Below are 16,774 nucleotides of genomic sequence, written 5' to 3' on the forward strand. Positions count from 1 at the left end.
CTGTTAGAGGGCGTTGTTAACACACAACCACAACCACACAACTGACTTGTTATTTTCAAACTGACCCTATGAATGGAGCCGGTTGTTAAAGTGATTCTGCATTTTGAGGTGCAATCACAAAATGTGGCATGGATGTACATAAAGATCCTCTCTTTCAGAAAAGCACGTTTTTAAAATATACAGTTTATAACATATTTATACTAAATATAATTGTATTCCGTTAAAAAAAAACAGCCCATGTTGTTGAGACTGGGGCAAATAGAAATCCAGTATTTTTGTAATCATTGAGTGTATGGCTGCCATTCGGGATTTTTCTCATGGCAAACAGGCTTTTCTCAAAGAGGGGATCTTAAGGTACATCCATTGCAAATAGGGTGCTTAAGTACCACTAAATGCACAATTTGTCTGAAATATCATCCTAACCGGCTCTGTTATGTCTGGTATTTCCTGTCAACAGGTTCTTGGAGAGTCTATGGCTGGAATTTCCCACAATGCCAAGAACTCCAATCTGCCAGAGTTTGGTGATTCAGTCAGCGCTGCGTCCAAAGCCCTGTGTGGTCTGACTGAAGGAGCTGCCCAGGTAAGACGTTCCCGCAGCTGTTTGGCGTACATTAGTGCTTATGTTTCAGCTCAGGGAATTATTGTGGTACGCTCCGATGAAGGAGGAACAGAGTCGTGACAAGACGAACTCTGAACTTTTATTTTGACACGCATGACACAGTACATGGCACAGGTCTCATCGTCCCACACTCATGGTGTAGCAGTGTCTATTAAATGAAGCTTTCTTTTTTTGGAAGTCAAAGGCTCCTTTTCTGTCTCCTGGCTGGGCGTTTTCCCCTTGGCAAGCAAACTTTCCAAAGATGTTTGTTTTTTACTCATTTTGCTAGCTCCTGGGTTTTATTTTAGCGGTAACTTATCACGTCACCAACAGAGCTTGGCCTGCGTCAAGAGTGGCACAGACGGATGTAACAGAGAATCAGGCAATTTTTCCAAATAAAACGTCTTTCAGATTCCAAAATAATTAAAACGGAGAAATGTAAGTTATCTATTCTTTCTCTGCGGCCCGGTACCAAATGACTTACGGACCGTTACCGGTCCAGGGGGTTGGGGGCCGCTGGTCTAGAGCATACTTGCTTTACTTATACTCAAGTAAACCTAATGAAACAAGCTCCAGTTTTACTACTTTTTGCTGAGGGTATAGTGACGTACTAAGCTAACCTGCAAACTCTAACTGTCTCCAGGCTGCTTATCTGGTTGGTGTCTCAGACCCGAACAGCACAGCAGGTCAGAAGGGCCTGGTGGACCCCACTCAGTTTGCCCGGGCTAATCAGTCCATTCAGATGGCCTGCCAGAACCTGGTGGATCCAGCCTGCACCCAGTCTCAGGTACTCACTGCTGTCCCTGCAGTCACAGGCAGTGTTCCTCTGAGCCTCTGCTCTCTGGTGCTCACTCTTTCTGCCTATCTGGTCAGGTCCTTTCTGCAGCCACCATTGTAGCCAAACACACATCTGCCCTGTGCAACGCCTGCCGCCTGGCCTCCTCCCAGACTTCCAATGCTGTTGCCAAGCGGCAGTTCGTCCAGTCGGCCAAAGAAGTGGCCAATACTACTGCCAACCTGGTCAAGTCTATAAAGGTTAGTTGGCCTAAATGCACTTGAAGACAATGAGTGGCTCATTTGGAACAATCCTCATCAGCCTTGCACACGTGTTGCATTTTGTGACTCGTATTTCAAATGAACCCTCTTCCCCACCGCGTGATCAGGAGGAGAAAATCCTGAAAGGTCAACATGCGTCCAGCACATCTGACTGTCATGTCTTTCCGTAGGCCTTGGATGGAGCCTTCTCTCAGGAGAACAGAGAGAAATGCAAGGCCGCAACTGGACCTCTGATTGAAGCTGTGGATAACCTGACAGCTTTCGCCTCTAACCCAGAGTTTGCCAGCATCCCGGCTCATATCAGCCCAGAGGTCTGTGCCTACATGACCCTCCACGTCCTGTCAGGTCATATCCTGACCTACACCTTTCCAGAAATGAAGGAACTTGATGGATAAAGACAAATCACGTTTGTTAACTACTTGGAGTAAATAGATGTGGTAAAACACGTGACTATCACCTGCTGAAGATAGAGCGTGGTTTTCTGTGTTTTCATCGAGAATTATTATGGTCTATTTAAATAATCCAGAAGTCTCATTTTCACACTGCCTTTCTCCTTTTAGCAACACACCGAGCACATTGTTTGGGAAGTCTTAGAGATGGCAGACGCCCTCAGAAACTGAAGGCACATTGTGAAAAAGTCAACAGAAGTACAACCGATTTTCAGTACGACTTTTGTATTTTACTTTTTAGGGTCATGCAGCCATGGAGCCGATTGTTGCAGCAGCACAGACGATGCTGGAGAGCTCAACCGGCCTGATTCAGACGGCCCGCTCTTTGGCTGTCAACCCTAAAGACCCGCCCACGTGGTCAGTGCTGGCCGGACACTCCAGAACTGTTTCTGACTCCATCAAGAAGCTCATCACCAACATGAGGTCAGTTCTGCTACCACCACAATCTATCTTCAATCTTCATTTTTTTTTATTTACAATTAACGACTTTAGTGTGAGTTTGAGGCTCTGAAACTATACATGTTGTATCATTTTGTCACTTTGGATTTATTTTTTTACGTTAGAATTATAAATGTTTTAAAGATGTAAAACTCCTCACTACACACGTTCTACACTTTTCGGAAAAGTTTAAACTCTCAAAGTTTAAACCTTTATAGAAAAATAGGTCCAGGATTATAGAAAAATAAAACAAAGAGTGATCACGATCAAAGATATATGTAAATGAGGAAAGCTGAACACATTCTGTGCAGGAGATATGGGACACAGGAGTTTGATTAACAACCAATCACAGAACATAGTGCATATTTTAAAAAAAACATGCAAAATTGCACTGAAAAAATCAATAAAACAGCAACGTCTAGAAAGTCTTTTAGTGCAATGAGGATGCATGAGGCGACAGTTTAAAGGAAGCAGAGCAGCATTCAGTATGGACCGTCTGCATCAACCAGACCAGAAGGGGTTTTTACTGCATCTTAGGAACCGAAGGCTGCGGCGTAGCATCATTTCTAAAACAGTGTGTAGATTTAAGGGTAAAACAGCGTATCCCCATTTCTGAAAATGTGTGAACACGAGAAAATGTTTAGGTTTTTAAAAACTGTGCAGTGTGTGTTTAACTCACAAAATCTCTAATAAAAACGGACCTGCAGTCAAGTGTGTGTTCTTCTCCTACACCCCACCAGTTTCTTCCATTGCTCCTGGTGGTTATAGGTTGGTGCCAGTGTTAACAGTAATCAGTGTGTGAATGTGTGTGTGATGGCTAAATGGGACTGACTATAAAGCAAGGAAGAAAAGTGCCATATAAGAATAAGCTATTTACCATCTAGAGATGAATATTCAAACATTTAAAGTCAGAATGGATCAGCCAATCAGCATCAACAGGGAAAGAACAATCTGCAATGTTTGTGTGACCTTGAAGTGCTGCTGAACACCTAGAACGATTTTTGTTGTCAGCCTCAATTTAGACCTTTCACAACTGGATCACTGCACTCTGTGTGTGTGCGGGTGTGTGTGTGGGTGTGTGTGTGTGTGACAATTATGTAACTCAGATCCTCTAAGGTCATTGATTGCAATGTAATATATTGTATTATATTATTATAGAAATTGTTTTATAAATATAGTCACTCCCATCTAACCCATTGGTGTCATAAATGAACACAAAAATTAAGCCAGATATGTCTGTGTGAGTCATGTTCTGTGCGATTGGGGATTATTTTGTCCATTTGATGAAAATGTCTGTATTCCTGCCGTGGAAAACTAGCTTCCGTCTTAAATAGTTTTACACAAATTTGAAAAACGTCTTTTTAAATTTTTCTTTGCACATTTGCACAACAGAAACGTTTAGACAGTTTCTAGTGCATAAAGTCCTTTTAGAAACCTCAGTGTTCACATCCACTAGTGTAATTTGTGTCGATGCCAGACAGATTTGTGTGTTTTTGGATCAAATCTTCTTAGAGATGCAGGTTTTAATTCTTTAGCTATCTAAAAACACACAGTTTGCCAGGTTGAAGGTTCACACAATGAACTGACGGATCGCCTTGTACTGATGCAGGGAAAAAGCTCCGGGCCAGAGAGAATGTGACGATGCTATTGAGGTTCTGAACGGCTGCATCCGGGAAGTTGACCAGGCCTCGCTTGCTGCCATAAGCCAACACTTAACCCCACGAGAAGACATCTCCATGGAGGTAATAGCACTCCGCCTGAATGTTGTGTTGGACATTTAAGTCGGTTCTGCAATCATTTGTGAATTTAAAACATGACATAAATGTCCATAGTTCTGCACAGAGAATAGAAAACTGAGATTTCGCTTGATGATTTGTGACTGTGGTGCTGCCTTAACACTTGAGCATTGTAACAGTAGGACTTCCGTGGTAATGTGTGGTTTTGATGGTCTGGGTAATGTGATCCATTGATGTAATCGCAGAATAATTTATTCTGTGGGATCTCGGCTCCTCCCTCCTGCCTGTTGTTCATAAAGACTTTAGTCTCTAGTATCAGAATCTTTAAAGCCTGACATTGAGGTTTGCATGTTTCAGACTCTTCATGAGCAGATGGCTGCTTCAGTTCATGAGATCAGTAACTTGATTGATCCCGTGGCCGTTGCTGCTCGATCTGAGGCCTCACAGCTCGGACACAAGGTAAAACTTTGTCAGACGCTTTTCCGCTGCTGGCAGTCTCGTAGGAACATTGATTAGAGTTGTGCAGATATTTTAATGTGGAGTGATGCAAACGTACTTGACGCTTCGTATCAGGTTTCTCAGATGGCCAGCTACTTTGAACCCCTGATCATGGCAGCCATTGGCACAGCATCCAAGATCCTCAGCAGCCAACAGCAGATGGCTGTCTTAGACCAGACCAAGACTTTGGCAGAGTCTGCGCTGCAGATGCTCTACACTGCCAAGGAGGCCGGAGGAAACCCCAAGGTAAAGAAGCTGAGGCTTTTTCTGCAGCTCTGTTAGAGAAACCTTCCCTTTTACAGGCTCTCGTGATCCAGTCTCAGGACTCTGTAACCCTCACTACTGTTACTGCCTTTAATGATAGTCATAATTAGTTTCTTCCTAATAAAAATGTAAGTGCTTAAGGAGAATGGAAATGTGAACGGCCTCCGGTATCCTTTAAAAAACGCACAATACTTGTAAGACGTAAAAGGATCAGCAATAATTAAGTCTAACATTAATATTCCTGCCAAAAAAATATTGTTAATTTATTTCTAAAAACTTTGGAAAATGTTTTTTCTTGCTCATTGTTGAGCCTAAATTGGTAATCTGTCACATCTCCCGACCTAAACAATTTTGAAGACCCACTCCCATAGAAATTGTGTTTTGGGTGTTTTTAACATGCTCTTGTGGCATTTTTCTTATGACGGAGGACAAAAAAAAATCTAGCTTAAATTTGCATTTTTAAGTTTATTGTTTTTTTTAAATCCTTGTGAATCAGTAGCAGATGAAAAAATGCCGTTTGAAAAATAGCGGATTTGTGATGTAGAAAATATGCTGGGAGGGACAATCTCCACGCGGCGCTCCATTTTTAGGCCTCCAGTTGCACGTGTTTGTTTTCCTCATCTGAGTGGCGTTTGTCTCAAACCTGCAAAACTGTAAACTACCTGGAGCTGTAAGCTACCGGGAGAGTGCAGAAACAGAAGGATGGTGGGAAGTGGAGGCAGGGTTGATACAAGCCAACAGTCCTCCACACAGAGATGAATTTCTGATAAATTTTACTGCTATGCAGAAACTGTGGCCTAGGAAAAGACCCAGGTTTTTAGATTTTGGTTTAAAACATGATAATCCTAACTAAAATGACCAGTGGGAACCCTTTGAAAATAGATCAAAAGATAATCGGAGCTGGTCTTTAGACTCTAAGTGTCAGTTCAAAAGCAGGAAGGAGTCGTCTAAACCTGCAGAAGTTTCTGTGACATGTAGTGTTTTATGTTATCTGATTAAACCTGCTGTTAAAAAGCACTTTGATGTTTCACGGGTACCTCTCAATCTCTACCAAATTTCTGTGCAATGGATAATCTAAAGGAGGAGCTGAAATGCGGAATGTTTCTCTCAAAAGTGGTTTACATAGAATTGAGCTGATCCCTTCATTCTATTTGACAGTTCACTTGAAAACTAGGTTATTCAAAGCTTCTGGAGCTTCTGGAGCATGACCGAAGAGAGAAGGCGGCTCATGCTTTAGCTCTTCTGTGGTGTAACGTCCTCATGTAGTTTGACGGGTCTTGGAGGGTGTTTCACTGGGGTTTGTCCTCTGTTCGCAGGCGGCGCACATGCAGGAGGCCGTGGAAGAGTCTGTGCAGATGATGAAGGAAGCAGTGGACGACTTGGGCGCCACTCTGGCGGACGCCGCCAGTGCAGCCGGGGCTGTCGGTGGCATGGTGGACACCATCAATGATGCCATCAACAAAATGGAAGACTCACACACGCTCGACCATGATGGCACCTTTGTGGACTACCAAACTACCATGGTGAAGACGGCCAAGGCCATTGCAGTGACTGTGCAAGAGATGGTAAGAAACTGGAGAAATTTACCTAAAGATGACATTTAATTTGTTTGTCGCTGGAATAGTTTCTCCCAATTTATTGGAACTGTTCAAAAATTGGCTCTGCCTCCAGGCTTTTATATTTCAAAGTCCATAAATCTGCAGCTTTACACAAATCCTTCTATGGTAGAGTAAAGCTTGGTTCACACCGCCCTCGCCAACATGCGTTGGCCACTTCCAATGAAAGATCTACGTAAACATGCTTCCACGTTCAAAACTCCTGTTGAGTAACTGCACGTTTCTACAACCGTTTTCCGGCTCCACATTCAAATGCACCACCAACAATCTGGGACTAGGATTTGGTAGTGACATATGGAGGATGCCTCTTTTAATTCATGGAAGTGCCAACTGTTTAAAAGATTGATCAAGGAGAAAGTGATTTTTACAGTTTGTGCCCGGTCGGAATTATATGATACCAAGTAGAGCTGTGAAAGAAAAAGCCTGGAGAAATATGAAAGATCGTAAAATACTTTTACTTTGTTTGATTCTATTAAAGACACTTTGATAAGAATGACGGTACGGCGGTTTAGCCGCAGCTTCTGTCTCTGCCAATCATTCTTGGAGGCTTAATCACACGTCATCAGTCTGACCATTTAGAAGTGGTTAAAGTCTTCACTGCTCAAAGTCTCTCAGTTCCAACAAAAATACCAGCTAAAGCTCGTCTTTAGCGGTGCAGCTTTCTACAGAATCCAGTATCAGACCGTGAAACAAGTGAACAAAACAATGAAGCTCAGAGAAGCGAGTCTGTCTGCGATAGGCGGCAGTTTCGTACTAAATCTCCCATGATGCATCGGGTTTTAGTGACAGCGTCTCAGCGTACAATGAGTCTTCCCTTTTAAATGTCTTAAAACCACAACAAACACACATCAGACAGTTTTTAAATCTTGATGAAATCTGAGGTCAACAGTTTAGTTCTCTTTCAAGGTTTTAATGTTTATTAACAGCCAAACATCCCAGAGTTTGGTCCAAGTCATCTTTCTAACTGAAACACTTTTCTAATAACGTCTGGATTGTTTATATGTTAAATTTAAGAAGAAGTAAAATAACATTTAAGAAACAGGATTAAGGTGAAGTGACCAACAGACACAACTAAACTAAATTGAAACAATTTAATCGTCTAAAAAGAAATAAAACATTGTTTTAAAATTTTTCTAAGACTTCATCTTTATTTAAGACAAGAGAAAAACTACGGTAGTTGAAAATTATTACAAAGTTATTAAGTTAACTAACTTAACTTTTATTACATCTTTTAGAAAAACCATTGCTGAGGGACTTTTGTCAAGGATAAAGTGTGCTTTGGCTCAAAAAAGGTTGAAAAACACTGTGCTAGTAAACAGTGGAATAAAAGAAGTCCCTCCTTACATGTCCAGTGTGAACATCGTATCCTAAACACACGCACAGGATCTCACATTTAGCGTCTTCTTGAAACGCAAACCTTCCTTATTCTGTCTGTTAGTAATGCATGCATTATTTGTGTACTTAACTGGTCTTTTAAACTACTTTTAGTGTATAAGATCTGATTAGAGCTTGTTTCAAATTGAGGTTCTTTGTGCTTCTTTACTTTTAGAAGTAACGGTGTAAAAAACTTTGTGCTGCAGACATTTACCTGCTTAAACCAGCTCATCTTTTAAACTTTGTCTCCTGCAGGTAACCAAGTCAAACACCAACCCAGATGACCTTGGAGGACTGGCCAACCAGCTGACCAATAATTTTGGAAATCTGGCCAACGAGGCCAAATATGCAGCTCTAACAGCAGAGAACGATGAAGTAAACATTTTTGAGTGGCCATGCCAACATCTGTATCCGTCATTTTCCAGAATATCATGCTCCTAATGAATACACTGTTCCTGGTTTTTTGTGTATTTGTTTTCCAGATTGGTTCTCACATTAAGAAGCAGGTGGGAGAGCTGGGTTTCACTTGCACAGGTTTGGTGACCAAAGCTGGAGCTCTGCAGTGCAGCCCTAATGACACCTTTACAAAAAAGGAGCTGATTGAAAGTGCTCGCAAAGTCTCAGAGAAGGTTAGATCAAAAAATGTTTTTTTCTCCCAGTGTTTTAGGGAATTTGTAGGTCTGAAGAGTTAGTAGAAATGAGAAGATACAATGAATTGGGTGATTTGTTGACATATTGTTTCTGGAAGTGTGTGTTTTTTTGGTCCTGCAGAGGATTGCCAGCATGTTCTCAGTGCTGGTGTCTTGTTTGCAGGTCTCCCACGTGTTGGCATCCCTGCAGGCTGGTAACCGTGGAACCCAAGCTTGCATCACCGCTGCCAGTGCCGTCTCTGGAATCATTGCTGATCTCGACACCACCATCATGTTTGCCACAGCTGGCACCCTGCACCGCGAGAATGCAGAGACCTTCGCTGACCACAGGTGCCGACCACCACACACATCGCAAGTTACAGGAGCGAAGCAGAAAAAGTCTGCACTGAGGGCATTTACTATGGAGAGAAATACTTCACCCCTCGCTGTGTTAAGATGGGTACATAAAATACACGCATTAAATGTCTGTGACATGCCCAAAAAGAAGGAAACACTAATTAAAGACCAAAAAAGACTTAAATTGAAGCCAATTGAACCTTTTGCTGAAAGTAGGTGAACTGCAAGTTTGTAGCACTTCATTTTTGTTTTAGCAGGTGCTACAGGAGCGTTGCTTCTAGTTATTATAACCAATTGTTCTTCACCAGTAAAGATCTTTATGCCATTTGTCTTGAAAAATGAAATTTGAAACAAACAAGACAAAGAGCAGAAAGTGGACTGTTTGTATGATTTAACCATAGCTGACTCTAAACTAAATGTGATAAATTCAGCTTTACACCAGCATAAGGCTGATGATCCGTCTGTTTCTCTTTTGCTACATGTGACAGAAGACGGGTAGAAGATCCAAAAATAATACCCAAGTGAAAGTAACATCACTTCAAAATAATATTACTCAGTAGAAGTAAAAAATTGTCATCCAATATTTCAGTTGGAGTAAAAAAGTAATTAATGAAAAAAGTAATCCAATACTCAGTAGCACTTGAACTTATTTGGTAATAGAATATAAAGAAAAAATGTGAATCAACTGAAAAAAAGAAACTTCCTCTTGTTTACAGTCTTTTTTATACCAATATTGCTAAAACATTTGTGGGCTTATAACAGATCTAGAATGATGAACCCTCTGTTTCCCTTTATTGGATTAAAAACCCCTGTTACACATCCCTGGTGCTTTACAACTTTTACAGTCGTCTCTTTCTGAGATTCCAGCATCCTCCACATCCCAACAGAGTTGAAGTTTGGTGCACTGATGCGTTTAGCCTGAATGTACAGTCAATGTTGTTGTTTTTTTTACACAGATCCATGCTGATATTCAACTTTTAATATAGTTTCTGACAATACCAAGAATCCACTGATTTCATTGTAAATCCCTAGAATAAATGGTGCAGTGTTTCAGACAACAATGTTACAGTTACAGTGCGATGTAACTGAGTAGGAATACTGGTTTATTATCATGTATTTACTTGAAGAAAATAAAACATTATTCGATGATAAAACTGCTCTGACAAGTACAATTTACTGAAGTTAATAAAACTAGGTAAATGTAATTGTAAATGTAAAGGGTGTAACGATAGATCTTAAAAATGAGTGGAATTATATCATAATTTGTGAGGATATATGATTCATAGTCAATATTGGTTAATTTTCATCGATCCAATTCACTGACCTAAACTTTATCTAAAACCTCAACCAGTGTGACTCAGGGATAAATACCTGGTCCTGAGATCCATCGATCGATCGATCAGAATACATATTTCATTTTAAAACTATTTTTTAATGATAATAGTCAATTCGATCAAGATTTAGTCTGGTTGGATAAATAGAGAATCGGTTAATTGTTACACCCCTTGTAACTACCCTCCTGTTGACTTTAGCCTGAGTTTTAGTAGTTACCACATGACTTTTAAACGATGCTGCTCAGTGACAACTCTGTGTCTGTTTTCAGAGAATGCATTCTGAAGACGGCCAAGGCTCTGGTGGAAGACACCAAGCTGTTGGTTTCTGGTGCTGGAGCCAGTCAGGAGAAGTTAGCTCAAGCTGCACAGTCGTCGGTGTCCACCATCACCAAGCTGGCTGAGGTGGTCAAGCTGGGAGCAGCCAGCCTGGGCTCTGAAGACCCAGAGACTCAGGCAAGGACTGCCGACTATGTCAGAACACAGTGGATTTCTCAGTTAATAACATGGAAAGCTGTGACTGCTTCATGTGTCCAGTAGAGCCAGATTATTAGACCAACATTAACCACTGATAAATGTCCAAAACAGTCATAGTGAGAAATGCAGGAAGTCATTTTTAGCTGTTAGTTAGATTTTTTGAATGAAAGCCAAAGATATGAAGGAAGGTGACATCCGATTTTTAAGCTGAGCCAAACTTGCTCACTTTGACATTAAAAAAAGAAAGAAAGACATTTTTAAATCAATGATTCCAAGATCACAAAATGAAATCTTCTGAGTAAGAATTTCTCAAATCAAAAAATCTAAAAGAACTTTGGGTTTTCCAATTGGAAATCCTTCTTTCTAATATTGATGCAGCTCTACTCACAATTGTTTAATCAAATTGTTCTTTGCTTGCTGAGACTTCTTTACTATTATCTTATTATTGTTAATTTATTTAAGGTTTGTCCCCAAAATGGGGTCAGAGAGACGACATGGTTTGCTTGACTTTGCCCAAATATTCCCATAGGTGGTGTTGATCAATGCAGTGAAGGATGTCGCTAAAGCTCTAAGTAATTTAATCAGCGCAACAAAGGCAGCAGCAGGCAAACCTCACGATGATCCCAGCATGCTCCAGCTGAAGAACTCTGCCAAGGTAAGAAACCGCAACCACGACCATTAGCTGCTAAAGACCCAGACTGTGGATGTGTCCAAATTCCCTCAAGACTATGTGGGACGTTTGCATTTTGTTTGGGTGTCTGAATCTACAATTCCAAAATTCTTTTCCCTGGAAATTTCCCAAAAGTCTCTGCAAAAAACGGGTCTCTATTGATGCACGTTAGATTGGCACAGGATCTCTCGTGTTAAGCTTGACTGGTTGAAATTTGAGAACATCATATTTGACACTTTAACCCAAAATGTGCTGCAGCATTTCATATTTTAACAACCAGATGTTTACTGCAAATAGGAGTAGGGGTCTCTCTGCAGATGTGTCGTAACTTGCATGGTTCTACTTGGCTGCTGCAGGTGATGGTGACCAACGTGACGTCTCTGCTGAAGACTGTGAAGGCGGTGGAGGACGAGGCCACAAAGGGAACCAGAGCTTTAGAGGCCACAATTGAACACATCAAACAAGAGCTGACGGTGAGTGCCCCCGCGTCTGATGCTGTGGCGAGGGGAGAGGGCCCGCTCTAGGCTTTGGGCAGCATCATAATTCAGTTCCTGGTCTTCCTGCCACACAGGTGTTCTGCAGTTCTGACCCACCAGCAAAAACCACCTCACCAGAGGACTTCATTCGTATGACTAAGGGAATCACCATGGCAACAGCAAAAGCAGTGGCTGCTGGGAACTCTTGTCGTCAGGAGGATATCATTGCCACAGCCAACCTCAGCCGAAGGGCCATTGCTGACATGCTGCGCTCCTGCAAGGTACGCCTGACGTGTGCTGGTCCAAAACCGAATCCTTTGCCTCTGCTGTAAAAAAAAAATGACCTAAAACACCAAAGAACATGAAGGCAAAGGAGTCATTTATGGCTACAAGGAAGACAGAATCACTGAACCAAACTGAAACCAAACTGCTGTGACTCAGGAGTGAAATACGCAGCATCAAAGCTTAAAGGTTGACGGTTAAATACTGAATGAACTCAATGCCTCACATTCATAGTGGAAATTGGGCTCAAAGTGGAGGAGCATCTGAGGGTTTAGATGCTTCAGAGGCCAGCTTTGGGGATTTGGATGTTCAGGTTCAGATGTCTCCCAGGCAGCCCCCTGGTTTCAGGCACGTCCCACCAGGATGATGCTTCAAAGTAAACCGTAGCATCAGCTGGTCTTGGCATTCATCAGAAAACATGGAGGATATGTCAGAGAAGAAGAAAAAAGAGGCACAGTAGAAATGTTCAATTACTTTATTTCATTAGTCAGTGTGTGTTTTTAATTTCACATCACTAGCTGTGGTTACATGGACAAAAGTAATCGGAATGAATGCCTGATCAGAATAGAAATGTGTCATGTAAACACGCCTTTCGGAATACTCTGCACCAAGACTCATTCCGATCCAAATTTCTTTCCGATCGAGATAGGTGGGCTATGCCGATTTGTTGATCCGATCGTGGTTCTTATAAACAGTTTATTCCAATCGTGGGTCACTACAGCTTAGAAACCGTGTAAACAATCGTGAATTCATGTTTCCAATCGTGTCCAGACAAAATAAAGGCTGATGTTATTCCCACATCAGCATGTAGTAGCCTAACCCTAACCCTTTTTCTGGCTTCTGCCAAGAAAGCACTAATTAAAACAAATTATGAGCGAATAAGCACTTAATAATAATCACAACAATAATAAACGTTTAGAAGATGATCTCTCTCTATGCTGCAGGTTTCTTTGTTTACAACAGAACTCAACATATTTTCTTCTACAGCCATGTCTGGTATTGTAGATAGTCCTTCGCATGTCCAAAGCATTTGTTCCGACCGAAAGTGTGGCGTATGTAAACTTCTATTATAATCGGAAATGTTTTTTCTGGGTCCATGTACACGATTTAATTCTAATCCGATCTTTGATCCCAAAGACATTTTGCACATGTAACCGCAGCTAGTGAACAGGTTTTATCATCCAGCCTGTTTAGGTCTCTTTATGTTTATCTGGAAATGAAATGAGGTTTAGTCTCTTTGGATATGCAGGAAGCTGCCTACCACCCAGAAGTCAACGCAGACGTCAGGAGGAGAGCTCTGCGCTTTGGAAACGAGTGTGCTACTGGATATCTGGGCCTGCTAGAACACGTGCTGGTGGTAAGACGCTCTCACCTTCACTCATTTCTGTTGTGGAAGAAAACAATTCTGACAGGAATGTTGGAGCCATGCTTGACAGAATGAATGGCTCCAACTTTAGTCGCAACGTCGATAGGGTGACATGTGGCACGCGGTCTTGTCTGTCCAGTATAACAATAATGTCTATGAAAGTCATAGAAGTGCCAGCATGAGGTTCCTCATAGAAATTATGAAGTCAGCATTAAAAATGGAGCAAAAGATTGCCTTTTTTTCTTCAACTTACCGCTACATTCTCCAATAAAGATCCATTCGCTCCTTTTATAAGCCATTCCATAAATTTTGAGGCGATACACAAACATGTTTTACTTGGATTAGTTGAGAAAAGCTCATATTTACAGTAAACCCAGACGTGTTGCTCTTCTCATAACTTACTTCAGATAATATTTCAGCTGTCTAAAGCCAATCATTCTCTAATCAGATATGATCACAATTACATCTTAACTTGACATTTTAGGGAAAGAAGGACTACAATAGAGAGAGAGAGAGAGAATCCACATTTACATGGAAGTCCTAAAACAATTCCTGCTTTGTGGTAAATGCACCTTCACATGGATTTTTGTAGACAAAGCCATCTTTCATTCATGACACCTTCACTGCCACGTTTGTGTTCTTGAAAAATCAACTACATCTGCTGTTGGATGGAATACATATCATTTGAAAACAAATCCTTTTATAAAACCAAAAAGAAACTTTCAGTTGTTTTTTCAGAGATATATTTTCATAATATTTTTTCCCCAAAATGTCTCGCTAAACTGTCTTTAAATTATCTTCTTAACTTAATTAGTTTCTTTTAGCAATCAGAGTTATATTAGGACCTGGAGAAACCTCTTTGAGCTCTCTTCACCTACTTAAGGCGACTCTGCAGCTGTCCTTGCAGAAAGATGCAGATGCTTTTGTAAAGAGACAGTGTCCCCGTTATAAATCCACTTTGCCAGCTGCTGGGTCAGAGTTTTAAACTCTTCACATGAGTGATCTGTTGCTGCAGCCTGTTTGCTAAATGCTTACTAACTCTTCTTCTCTGTATCTAAACCTTACAATCACTTCTTTTCTTTCTGTTTTCCAAATATAATTTAAACTTGCTGATGTTGGTGCCAGCCGGTAAGTACTCTGCATGATGGATCGCACAAGTGTGTGTCTGTCTTTTGTTTGGCACACTGACTTGTTCAAACATGTGTGACTCAAGCCTTGTCAGGTTTGAGGTGTAGATGGAGCCTGAACGTGTTGCAGGTGTGGGTCACCTGGTACCCCGTGTTTAAGTGCACGGATCGTTCATTTTCACTTTTTTTTTCTATGATCGTTTGAACATAAAAACCTGTAATGCAGTTAGATAGAACCCAATGGAACCAAAATAAAAGCATGGATTGTATGGTAAATAGAGCAGAGGAGAGACCATCAGTACATCATAGGAACTGTCCCAGCAGCTAAAGAAGGCAAGTCCAAAGTCCGGCCCCGTGAGCCAGATGTGATCCACGTTCAGATTTCCACCGGCCTGCAGGCGTTTTTCATTCCATCAATAATTTGCGGTCCCCAGCACTTTTTTGTACGTACCATTTCTTGGTTGTGGTTGGATGAATTCCGTTTTAAGCCGTTGTAAACCCGTTGCAACACGGTCATGTGACCTTTCTAGCTCATTTCTAAAATCTCTACAGTAAATAAAAAAGAAAAGTTGACAGTGAGGGCCAGAACTTCCAGGACAATCAATCAATCAATCAATGATACTTTATCAATCCCACATGGGGAAAGAATGGCAGATTTGTTCAGTTAAATATAAAAAACACTGTCTGTCTAATATACCAAGAGACTATGGCTGTTTTTAATGAATGTAATATCAAAAGGCACTACCAGACACACATGCTCTCTACAACAGGCTAACTGGGAATGAACAGTTCCAAAATATTTAACAAACTGTCTATCATTTCAACAAAATGTATTAGGATAAATTTGTTTTCAGTGTATTTGAAGAAATGTAAAGAAAGCCATTGCAATAAAAGGTTCTATAAATAGTTTATTTGCTTTTAATGTTGTTAAAATGGTTTAGAAAAATGCTTTCCGAATTGTTGGCTGTCAATCATTTTCACCTCACCAGATCTGGCCCTCTATGCAAAAAGTTTGGACACCCCTGATCTAAGGTCTAACGTACATAAAGGTTCACTCAGACAAACTTTAAATATCAAAATGAAAAACTGAATACACTTCCAGACTATTATGTTTTGACTAAGCATTTTAAAAGTGTCAATATGTCAGGTAAAAGCAATGGGACAAAGCACAGATCCATGTGGGACACCATGACTGACATTGGATGAAGAAGACATCCAGCCTGCTCGCTGTCAAACTCCACTGACCTGAACTTGATGTGTCCTTCTATTAATCTAAACTGATCACAGAGAACCTCACAACCCCAACCTCCAGCCAACAAGCTGGGCTCTGCGTCGGTTCTGATGCACCGGAGCATCAGGGCTTACAGCGTGCAGATTGTTGGTGTCTTTGTTTGCCTGTGGAATGAAAGCGTGGCTCTTGGCATATGTTTCAGCGGTGTAACGTCTACCTTCTGACGACCTCACATCAAACCAATGTGAGTGGCGTGTGGCCTGAGCCCTGTTAATTCCCTGCACCTGTCACTCTCTGCTCCAACCCGAATATCTCCTGTGCATGTAGGACAGCAGTTCACACCGGAGCAGCAGCACGCTGTCATTAAGTCAGGGGGAAAACCTCAAGTTTCTTTGATCGTCCAAAACGATCAACTACGTAATAATTGTTTGAATGTTTGGCTTTGATGGGATTTAGTATTTATGTGCTACATCAGAGCCTTAAATCATTTTTAACATGATACATACGGATTAGTAATACTCCACTGATGTATTACTCATCATAAGCTAAACTGGAAGCCTGACTCCATTTTTCCTATATGAACATGAGTTCAGCTGTGTAGACAGAACCTGAGAATTCTGGGAAGAAGGAAACAGATCTGATCCTAACAAATGTTACAGACAAGAAACAGCAAAGTGAAATCTTAGATCACTGCTGGACGACGTGGGCTGGAAAAGGATGGTCAGGGTTATTTAATGATCTGACAAAACAAGGTGTGTAAGAATGAGACGTATTTAATCTCTATATTTTTTTAATGATA

At 41.1% G+C, this 16,774-nt stretch overlaps 1 protein-coding gene across 4 annotated transcripts in view; it reads left to right on the forward strand.

Moving 5' to 3' along the window:
* The window catches only part of tln1 (talin 1), a 76,981-nt gene that overhangs the window by 48,703 nt on the left and 11,504 nt on the right, over positions 1-16,774 (forward strand). For 2 of the 4 annotated variants that reach the window (XM_020707844.2, XM_020707845.2), the window contains 18 exons: positions 458-580; positions 1,242-1,385; positions 1,472-1,633; positions 1,825-1,965; positions 2,345-2,526; positions 4,151-4,283; positions 4,635-4,736; positions 4,851-5,021; positions 6,356-6,604; positions 8,285-8,404; positions 8,512-8,658; positions 8,843-9,009; positions 10,619-10,802; positions 11,353-11,478; positions 11,850-11,966; positions 12,065-12,250; positions 13,501-13,608; positions 14,743-14,745. In XM_020707844.2, coding sequence (XP_020563503.1) covers positions 458-580; positions 1,242-1,385; positions 1,472-1,633; positions 1,825-1,965; positions 2,345-2,526; positions 4,151-4,283; positions 4,635-4,736; positions 4,851-5,021; positions 6,356-6,604; positions 8,285-8,404; positions 8,512-8,658; positions 8,843-9,009; positions 10,619-10,802; positions 11,353-11,478; positions 11,850-11,966; positions 12,065-12,250; positions 13,501-13,608; positions 14,743-14,745 — 2,565 coding nt within the window. The remainder of the gene's footprint in view (positions 1-457; positions 581-1,241; positions 1,386-1,471; positions 1,634-1,824; positions 1,966-2,344; positions 2,527-4,150; positions 4,284-4,634; positions 4,737-4,850; positions 5,022-6,355; positions 6,605-8,284; positions 8,405-8,511; positions 8,659-8,842; positions 9,010-10,618; positions 10,803-11,352; positions 11,479-11,849; positions 11,967-12,064; positions 12,251-13,500; positions 13,609-14,742; positions 14,746-16,774) is intronic. The other 2 variants (XM_011482023.2, XM_020707846.2) reach the window with 1 other exon arrangement.

The sequence above is a fragment of the Oryzias latipes genome, chromosome 12 (assembly GCF_002234675.1).
Source record: "Oryzias latipes chromosome 12, ASM223467v1".
Classification (NCBI taxonomy): Eukaryota; Metazoa; Chordata; class Actinopteri; order Beloniformes; family Adrianichthyidae; genus Oryzias; species Oryzias latipes.